The following is a 10,284-nucleotide window of genomic DNA, read 5'->3' as shown; positions in this document are numbered from 1 at the left end:
TGTGTCTGGAAAGGCAAAATCACCGCAGTTGAGAAACCCTCCTCAAATTAAGAAATCAACAGTCTGAGACAGTGGGTTCCTTGCTGAATGACTTCATGAAATGTCTTTGTGGAAACTAGGTGGGGAAGGGATCTTCAGTTCATTCATCTGTGCCAACTGCCTCCCTCACTTCACTGAGACCATTTCTTACCCCTCGCCCTCAATGCTAAAAGCTCTCATGGTGGAGAGAAAAGTAGATGTAGCTTCCCTCTCTGTGATGGCTCAGGAATGTCTAAGGATGTAACACATACATGGGGAATGTCTCTATTCTTGTCCTGTGCCAAATCTGTCAGTCAGTCCAGTGGACACATGATTTCCTCCTATTCCTTCTCCCACCTCTGCCCAGACACCAAGGCCTCACACACTCACCTGCCTCCTGGACAGCGCAGGGACCCTGGGCAGGGTCTGCAGCTCTCGGCGGGCCTGGCCTTCCCCCGGACGCGTCTGGTTCACAGAGGAGGCCCGCTGGCTGGACATGCCTCTCGGATCATCCCTGACACTGGTGGGGCCTTCAGCCATCTCAACATCTGAGTCCTGCACAATATATTCCTTTCCCTGGAAGGTGACTACACACTGTAGAGGGAAAAAAGACAATCAGACTCACTATGAGAACCTGAAAGTAGCTCTTATATTCCCTGGGTCCTGCCATAATGCTCAAACTTTACTGTAATTAATGTTCAAATCTGCCTTCCCGATGCAGAGTCAGCTCTGTGGACACAGCAATCCTGTCTGAATGTTTTTCTTCTCTAGATAAGTACATAAATATGAGTCCTTTGGATGAAAGAGTCTCTAAACCAAAGAGAAGAGAAGGAGAAATATTCTGGGTGAATCCCACTCAATTGGCTGATGGCAGCTCACCTTGTGTTGGAACTTAGGGGTTCATTTGGGGACCTGGAAACAGATCCCTGGATCTCTGATACCAACCACTTTCCCTGCCTCAGGGTGGGACTTTTGGGCCCCCCTTGAGTTCACTCTAATGCCTCCTTCCCTACGTTCCAATGTCTTTCTTTCATGTTGGCCTCACACAGTGTGTAGATCCCTGTATTCCCTCTGCCTGTCCATCGCCTACACCAGGAATTGGCCATCTCAGCACAGCTGATATTTGAATCTGGATGATTATTTGTCATGGTCGGTTGTCCTGAGCTTTGGAGAAAGCTTAGCAGCATCTCCTGACCTCCCCGTTGTGACAACCAAAAACTGTCCCCAGACACTGCCATGTGCCCCTGACGGGCTAACTCTCCTCTACTTGGAAGCCCCGACCTAGAGCAGCCCCTCGGGTCCTCTCCAGTCCAGGTGCACCGTGCAGCCCCCATCCCAGCTCCCCTTCCCTGAGCCAATCAGGAGGGTCCCACTCACCCATTTCTTGGGTCTTCTGTTATTTCGCAGCAGGTCCTCCAGGTCTTTGCAGCTCTGCACGCCGTTCATCATGACTAAGACCTGGAGCTCCTGGGGCATGGAGATCATGAACTGCTCCATCACCAGCATGTCCAGGATCTGCTCTTTGGTGTGGAGGTCGGGCCTCAGCCACAGATGGCACAGCTCAGTGAGTTTCCTCAGAGCCTGGATGGGGTCCGACTCCTCTGGGCAGCTGAACATCCTGAAGTTCACGTGAGAAATCTCAGGGTCCACGTCGTAATTTCCAAGTTGAGTTTCTGAGGATGCCATAGACTGTGGCAGCTCCAACCCAGGTCTGTTGCAGGGTTCTCTCTGACGCCATGAGGATGTGCAATTTGCAGCCATATCTAATGGAGAATATTCCAATCAGTCTCTGAGAAAGCTCTTCTAGTAGCTGGTGTCTAACTGAGACCTATCTACACAGGCCTCCTTTGGTTTTCCTCAGTAATAGATTCACTGTTCAGAAGTCTGCAAAAAAAAAAAAATCATGAGCCCGATCAGTTTAAGCTTCTAGTCTATCCACCCATCCCTTCCAAAACCCTCATCCCAATCCTGGACGCCACTTCTTCAGCAGCATCGAATTCAGCACAGTGGAAATCAACCCACCCTGTTATTCTTCCAGTGTCTACACCTGACTATATGTTCTGATTTAAAATCTTAATGCTCCCCTGGATCCTGATCTCCAGGAAATCATTGTGCAGAAGTGGAATCAGTATTTTTTTTTTTTCAGTTGGAACAACATGGTTCCCAACTGTAAATTAAATAGGATAGTTATGTAAAGCTGCTAAGATCTGATGCAACAATAACTTAAGTTCTTCACGTTTGCCTGTCCAGACAAGATCCAAGGTAAAGCCCTTCATCATAATTATGCACAAAGATAGAGAAAAATAGTTACAACCTACAGTTTTCCCCCCAACACCTTTTCTTGTTAACCCCAGGACATTTGTTTGCTCCAGGGAAGGGAGAACTTTAAGTAATCATAAGAGAATTCAAGTCCTACACAGATATTGTTATTTTGGTAAAATGCACATTCATAAATTTCATCATTTTTACCCTCTTCAAGTGCACAATTTCTTGGCACTAAGACATGCACCATGCTGTGCAACCATCACCACTGTTTAGTTCCAGAATTATCAGGCCAAAAGGAACCCCATCCCCATCAGTGATCACCCCCTGCCCACCCACCCCAGCACCTGGCAATCACTAATCTACCTTCTGTCTCTAAGGGTTTCTCTATTCCTAATCTCATCTCAGAAAATGGATTTAAAGTCTAGTGCTCTATAAAATGTTCAGGAAGTGAAGTAATACAATAGAAAGATTTTTTGAGGCCGGGTGTGGTGGCTCATGCCTGTAGTCCCAGCACTTTGGGAGGCTGAGACGGGAGGATCACTTGAGGTCAGGAGTTCGAGACCAGCCTAACCAACATGGTGAAACCCCATCTCTACTAAAAAATACAAAAATTAGCCGGGTGTGGTAGCATGCGCCTGTAATCCCAGCTACTTGGGAGGCTGAGGCAGGAGAACCACTTGAATCCGGGAGGTGGAAATTGTAGTGAGCCGACATCACGCCATTGCACTCCAGCCTGGGCAACAAGAGCGAGACTCTGTCTCAAAAAAAAAAAAAAAAAAAAAACAAAGAGAGAAAGAACGATTTTTTGAAATTTGGTTCTAAATGTAATTTCATTAGGCAGGAGTCACTGTGTGATAACTCTCCAGGCATCAATTATCCAAGTTCAACAGCTATGAGAACGCAGCCCTGCCTTCCTAGCCACAGGTGAGGGAAGCAACCTGAAGGTCTTCAGAAAGAAGAAAGAATTGACAGGAGGGTCTCAGGAAAGGTCACTGGAATCCCGAAGGATGGGAACCCTATGCTTCCTGGAAGGAATCTGAACAAGTGCAGAACAGAGAGACAGCCAGGGAGACAATCGGCAGAGGGGGAAGATAACCCAGGAGACAATATTCGCAAATCACACATCTGACAAGCAGTTCCTATGCAAAACATTAGCAACTCAAACGACTTCATAGCAAGAAAACACATAACCCACTAGAAGGAGGGCAAGGCGCCTGTGTGGACATCTCAGATGAAGACATGTGAATGGCCAGCAGGTCTAGGAAAAGGTGCTCATCGTCACTCATCATCAGGGACACGCAAATCCAAACCACAAGGCACCCTTCACGCCTGCTAGAGTGGCTGTTCCCAAAAAGACACATGGATCTAGTGTTGGTGAGGATTTGGAGGAAAGGGATCCTCTGCGCCCTGTGTTGGGACGTAAATTAGTGCAGCTGATATGGAAGACAGTATAGAAGCGCCTCAGAAAATTAAAAGTACGACAACTGCATGATCCGGCAATCCCGCTCCTGGGCATGTATGCAGAGGAAAGGGAATCAGGACGTGGACTCCAAAACAGTGAAACTCTGGAGGGACAGAGGGAGGGAAGATTGAAAACCTATCCATCGGGTACTCTTCTCACATCCTGGGTGATGGGTTCAGTCATACCCCAAAACTCAGCATCACTCAATATACTCATGAAACAAGTCTGCACAGGTACCCACCGAATCTAAAATACAAGTTAAAATCACTTTAAAATTAAAAAAGAAGTAGATGATATAAATAATAATTTTTAAAACCTAGTGGACTCACAGTAGCAGTTAGTAGAATGTAGTTACCAGGGCTGGGGTGGGGCTGGGGAGATACAGGTCAGAGTACAAATTTCAGTAGAAGAAATGAATTCAAGAGAATCCAACATGGTGCCTTCAGTTCATAACAATGTATTGTATACTTGGAAATTGCTAAAAGAGTAGATTTCAATCAAGTACTCTCACCGCCAAAAATGATTAGTACTTTAAGTAAGGCATATGGATATTAGCTCAATTTAGCCATTTTACAGCGTTTATATCCTACAAAGCACATTATGCTGTACACCACAACTACATACAATTTTTAGTTTTCAATTTGAAAGCAAATTAATTTTTTTTGAAAAAAGCATACAAATATGAGAGAGAAAAGAGAGCCTAAGATTCTGGATTTAAAAGTGGCTTTGCCACAGGGTGCCTGCTGCTGCTCGGGAGGCTGAGGCAAGAGGATCACTTGAGCCCAGGAGTTTGATAACAGCCTGGGCAACGTAGTGAGAACCTGACTGTTGAAAAAGTGATTTCATGTTCCTAGAAATCGCTGTGTATTCACTCTCAGTTCTTCTCCCATTAAAGCAAGCAATGGAACACGGGAAAAAAATACAGGCAGGTACGCAGGTTAGTATTCAATTCTGGGAGTATATAGCACACAGGACACCCAGGTAGGGACACAGCTCAGATTCTCATTGGCCTAGTGGGTTGATGCCCATTCATTAATGGCTTGATTTTACCCTGTGGAAAGGGAAAAATCCAGTGACACTTTTTAACAAGTGGTGTGCAGCCGGGCAAGGTGGCTCACGCCTGTAATTCCAACTGTTTGGAGGACCCAGGTGGGATGGTCGCTTGAACCTAGGAGTTCAAGACCAGCCTGTGCAACATACCGAGACCCCAGCTCTACAAATAAATTTAAAATGTATCTGGGTCTGTTGGCAGGTAGGTGCCTGTCGTCCCAGCTAGTCGGGAAGTGAAGTCCCACCAATGGCTGGAGACCAGGAATTCCAGCCAGCCTGGGCTATGAGCAAGACCCTGTCTCTAAAATGTAACCTACCCACGAAGAGAAAGTTAATACTATTTACAGAAGGGTTGCATAACAAGCCAGAGCTAACGATGGGGTGCAAAGGAGACCCACTGCCTTCACGAGGTCTCCAAGCAAATGCATGAGAAAATAAACCCAAATCTTTCTGAAACCAACCCCCCTGCACGCCAGCTCCTAAACCCCCCAGACATCGCCGCTGGACACTTGCCTCCTTCCCGCCTTCTGCCTCCAACCTCCTTGCATCTGGGATGCGCTCTCCAACTGGCCTGGAGCTGAACTGCGTGTATTTATGGAGAAGCGGAGGGACTCCAGGCCCCGTTTCCTGTTCCCTGCGCCGCCCCATGATTGGTTTAGGGCCATGTAATCCATTTTAGGTGATCAGCGTTGATTACATTTCCCAATAAAACTCCACCCATAGGAAATTAATGTATTAAACATGCCTACTGTGCAAAAAACATAGGTTTTCCCGCTCTACTCAATTATTTGTCATATTGCTGAAGTATTTGGAGACCTCAGAAAATATAGATCCGCAAGGGATTTTGTTTGGTTTTGTGGTTTTTTTTTTTTTTCTTTTGATTTTTTTTGAGACAGCTTCTCACACTGTCCCCCAGGCTGGAGTGCAGTGGCGTGATCTTGGCTCACTGCAACCTCCGCCTCCTGGGTTCAAGCGATTCTCCTGCCTCATCCTCACGAGTAGCTGGGATTACGGGTACACAGCACCACGCCTGGCTAATTTTTGTGTTTTTAGTAGAGACGGAATTTCACCATGTTGGCCAGGCTGGACTCGTGATCTGCCCGCCTCGGCCTCCCAAAGTGCTGAGATTACAGGCGTAAGACACCGCGCCTGGCCCTAGGTCCGCAAGTTTTAATCACTTTGGGTCCCCTTGTGCCACCCAGACAGTAATATCCTAACAACTAAAGTAAAGGACATGTTGAGAGTTGTTGGATTAATATCAAACCAGTGATGTAATCCAGTTTAAGGAAAGCCTTTCACATGTGAATGTCACGATATTGAAAAATACAGTCATTGCTGGTCTATAATAAATATTAGTGATGATTATTTACTTTTCTTTTTCGAACTCTTGGAATTCACACGGGAAAGCTTTGCTGGAAGTAGTCTAAATCACTGGTTTGGTATCAGCCAACCTACCCTTAGGTGAAAACAGTGGGAACCAGAGAAAGGCACGTGGTCCCTACTTTGCATTCACTCCAGGACGGTGCGAGGGTGGTTTATAGATACACTGAGGGTCCTGTGGGGTTCCCTAGGTTTCAGCCCCCTGACTGAGGCCTCTCCAACATGAAAAGCCTTAACGGTGGGTGTGAATTTTACTGCATGGATCATGGAGTCATTGTGGAATGACAAGTACTAGGCATGATTAGATTACAATTGGAGAGGTCGACAGCATCAGCTGACTGACTCACAAATCCATTCAAATTGTGGCTCATTCATTTTTAATTCAGAGTAAGCTTTCTCATCTAACATTGAAGATACATTGGAGGGCTATTAATATTACACTGATTCTGGTTTAAATCATTGGGAAATCTTAGGCAAGCCACTGAATTTCGGGAACTTCAAACTCCCTGTGAATAGAACCAGGGAATTATCACCTTCCTGATGTGCTGTTTTGAAGATGAAAAAAGACTGTGTCAGTAAAGTGCCCGACACAAGGTCATTTTGCCAAAAAGTTCAGGCACATGTTTCCTGATGCATTTTCTCATAGTTTGTGATATTTTTCCTTGTTAATAACTGAAGTGTTGATGGTGAGTCAGAGTTCAGAATGGAATTATTAAGGGGAATGAACTGGAATCTGCCTAAAACCACCATCTACCTACCCAATTCCCTCAAATCTTCTCCTCTTGGGACATATAATCTGTTCCCATGAAGAATGTGTTTGTCATTTTGGTGGGGATTGTGATGGGTCTGTAGATCTCTGTTAATAGTGTGGTCATTTTCACAATATGAATTCTTCCGATTTATGAACATGGAATATCTTTCCATTTTTGTGCCCTCTTCATTTCCTCTCATCAGTATTTTATAGTTTTTCTGGTAGTGATCTCCTACCCCTGTGGGTAAATTTGTTTGTTTGTTTATTTTTAGAGCCAAGGTCTCACTGTGTCACCTTGGCTGAGTGCAATGGAAAACTTATAGCTCACTGCAGCCTCAAACTCCTGGGCTCAAGGGAGCCTCCTGTTCCAGCCTCCTGAGTATCTGGAATTACAGGCAAGCACCTCCACACTTGGTTAATTAACAAACGTTTTTTGTAAAGATGGGGGTATCGCTATGTTGCCCCGGCTGCTCTCCAATTCCTGGCCTGTATCCGTCCTAAGGTCACCATGCTGGTGTTTACATATCCCTATACATGGTGTAATTATCACTACAATCAAGCTAATTAATGTATTCATCATTTCACATAGTGACTATTTTCATTATTTATGTTTAATTCGTGGGCTCAAGCAATCCTCCTGCCTCAGCCTTCCCAATAGTGGGGACTAGGAGCATGTGCCACGACCCCGGCTTGCTTTTTTTTCCTTTGATTTGTGTATGTGTGTCCGTGTGTCCGTGTATGTGTCCGCGTGTGTGGGTGTGTTCGTATGTGTCCATGTGTTCGTGTGTGTTTCCGTGTGTCCGTGTGTGTCCATGTGTGTCCCCATGTGTGTGTTTCCGTGTGTCCGTGTGTGTCCATGTGTGTCCCCGTGTGTGTGTCCATGTGTTCGTGTGTGTCCATGTGTTCGTGTGTGTTTCCGTGTGTCCGTGTGTGTCCGTGTGTGTGTCCCCATGTGTGTGTTTCCGTGTGTCCGTGTGCGTCCGTGTGTGTCCCCATGTGTGTGTTTCCGTGTGTCCGTGTGTGTCCGTGTGTATCCCCGTGTGTGTGTGTGTGCATGTGTTTGTGTGTCCGTGTGTCCATGTGTGTCCGTGTGTATCCCCGTGTGTGTGTGTGCATGTGTTCGTGTGTTTCCGTGTGTCCGTGTGTGTCCGTGTGTGTCCCCGTGTGTGTGTCCATGTGTTCATGTGTGTGTCCGTGTGTGTGTCCACATGTGTGGGTGTGTTCGTGTGTGTGTCCATGTGTTCGTGTTTCCGTGTGTCCGTGTGTATCCCCGTGTGTGTGTGTGCATGTGTTCGTGTGTGTCCGTGTGTGTCCCCACATGTGTGGGTGTGTGTCCATGTGTTCCTGTGTGTTTCCGTGTGTCCGTGTGTGTGTCCCCGTGTGTGTCCATGTGTTCGTGTGTGTCCATGTGTGTGTCCACATGTGTGGGTGTGTGTTTGTGTGTCCATGTGTTTCCGTGTGTCCGTCCCCGTGTGTGTCCATGTGTTCGTGTGTGTGTGTGTCCACGTGTGTGGGTGTGTGTTCGTGTGTGTGTCCATGTGTCCGTGTGTGTGTGTATCTGTGGTGAAACAATTACGATCTATCATTTTTGTTTTTTTTTTAATTTTTGAGACAGAACCTCACTCTGTCACCCAGGCGGGAGCACAATGGTACAATCTCAGGTCACTGCAACCTCCGCCTCCCGGGCTCAAACGATCCTACTGCCTCTGCCTCCCAAGCAGCTGGGAATACAACCACCATGCCTGGCTAATTTTTATATTATCTGTAGAGATGGGGTTTCACCGTGTTACCCAGGCTGGCCTCAAACTCCTGGGCTCAAGCAATCCGCCGGTCTCAGCTTCCCAAATTAATGGATTACAGGCAGGAGCCACCGTGCCCGGCCCATGATCGATCTTCTTAGCAAATTTCGAGTATAGGATACTGTATGGATGCTCTTCAATTTACAGTGAGGTTACATCCTGATAAACCCACTGTAAATTGAAAATATAGAAGATAAGAAATGCATTTAATATTACGTCACCTACGAAATATCATAGTTTAGCCTGGCCTACCCTAAACCTGCCCCGAACACGTACCTTCCCCTACAGTGGGGCAAAATCGTCCAGCAGAAAACCTATTTTATAATAAAGTGTTGACTCTCTCCTGTAGTTTATTGAACACTGAACTGAAAGTGACAGCATGGCCATGTGGATCCTGCTCGGCAGTGTGCACAGCTGAAAGCACCACTGTAAAGAAGAAAAAATTGTACGTGGATCTGTCACCAGATGGAGTTGTCCACGTTCTAGGCATGTTGAACAAAGAATTGAATGAAACGCACAAAGTAACAAAAGAACAAAGCAACAAAAGACAGCACACAAAAAACGGAGTAAGGAAAGCACAGATTTATTGAAGACAATTCACAAACTGGGAGCGGGGCTCCAGCAAGAGGCCCAAGAGCTTCCTCAATTAGGGTTTTGATTAACAAAAGGAACCCGGCAACACCCCTCGGTGCCTTTGAGAGGCCTCCCATTGGCCACACCCCATGAAGGACTGACCTGCGACCAATCAGAGGCTGACGTGGAGACTTGGCCCCACCGTCCATCAGAGGCTGGAGTGGAGGCTTCTGTCTCGTTATCACAGGAGTGAGGATGTGGCCTGTGTGCTGCCTAATCTTGCCTAGAACTGGCTGCCTCTGCTGTTCTTTTGCTTCTACCTTAACCCCTGGTTACCCTAATTCCCTGTTTTCCTGCCTCGGAGCCATCGGAAGTCGGGGACGGTCTCTAACATTGATTACAGCCCCTAGTCGGTATAACACATCTTCAGAGCTTGTTCACCCTGCATGGCTGCAAACTTTTCTCTTTTCTTTTTATGAACCTGAACCTGGGAGCGCAGGAATTCTGTACTCTTCACGAGAACTCTTTCCTCTTCAATAGTTTCTTCCTCCCCACTCTGTGAACCAGGAAGACCTGGAAAATGGGAATATCCTTCTTGTTTTCACTTTCCTTCTTTTTACCAATTTCTCTGCCTCATTCACTGAGGAATTGGTTGCTAGCCCACACATCTCCTCTCCTACCGACATTCTGAAATCCTTGTGAGTTTAGCATCCAGATACACAATCTCTTAAGTTATTTGTAGAGTCGGGCCTCACTACGTTGCCCAGGCGGGTCTCAAACTCCTGCTCTCAAGAAATCCTCCTGCCTCAGCCTCCCAGAGTGCTGGGATTACAGGTGTGAGTTACCGTGTGTGTTCACGGTGCCTGGGCCAGGTTCCTTTTCTGCCAGCTTAGAAGGGCAGCCCCGTGACTGAATGGGATTCTGAGGGTGACTCCGCAGTTAGATCCTTGTTGCAGTGTATCCCACCTGAAACGCTGCACATCTGA

At 46.6% G+C, this 10,284-nt stretch overlaps 2 protein-coding genes across 2 annotated transcripts in view; one reads left to right on the top strand and one right to left on the bottom strand.

The window, feature by feature from the left end:
- LOC105551699 (zinc finger and SCAN domain-containing protein 5A-like) overlaps positions 1-5,333 on the bottom strand; it is a 25,581-nt gene extending 20,248 nt beyond the window's left edge. The window contains exons 1-3 of the mRNA XM_011997037.1: positions 5,309-5,333; positions 1,396-1,902; positions 409-612 (exon numbers count right to left, since the gene is read on the bottom strand). Of these exons, the coding sequence (XP_011852427.1) occupies positions 409-612; positions 1,396-1,779 (588 nt within the window). The 5' untranslated portion in view covers positions 1,780-1,902; positions 5,309-5,333. The remainder of the gene's footprint in view (positions 1-408; positions 613-1,395; positions 1,903-5,308) is intronic.
- LOC105551651 (zinc finger and SCAN domain-containing protein 5A) overlaps positions 1-10,284 on the top strand; it is a 106,525-nt gene that overhangs the window by 83,304 nt on the left and 12,937 nt on the right. The gene's annotated exons all lie outside the window — the stretch shown is intronic.

This window comes from Mandrillus leucophaeus, unplaced genomic scaffold, assembly GCF_000951045.1.
Source record: "Mandrillus leucophaeus isolate KB7577 unplaced genomic scaffold, Mleu.le_1.0 Scaffold53, whole genome shotgun sequence".
NCBI classification, from domain to species: Eukaryota; Metazoa; Chordata; class Mammalia; order Primates; family Cercopithecidae; genus Mandrillus; species Mandrillus leucophaeus.
The sequence above is the reverse complement of the archived record's forward strand: the minus strand, read 5'-3'. Positions and strand labels throughout refer to the sequence as shown.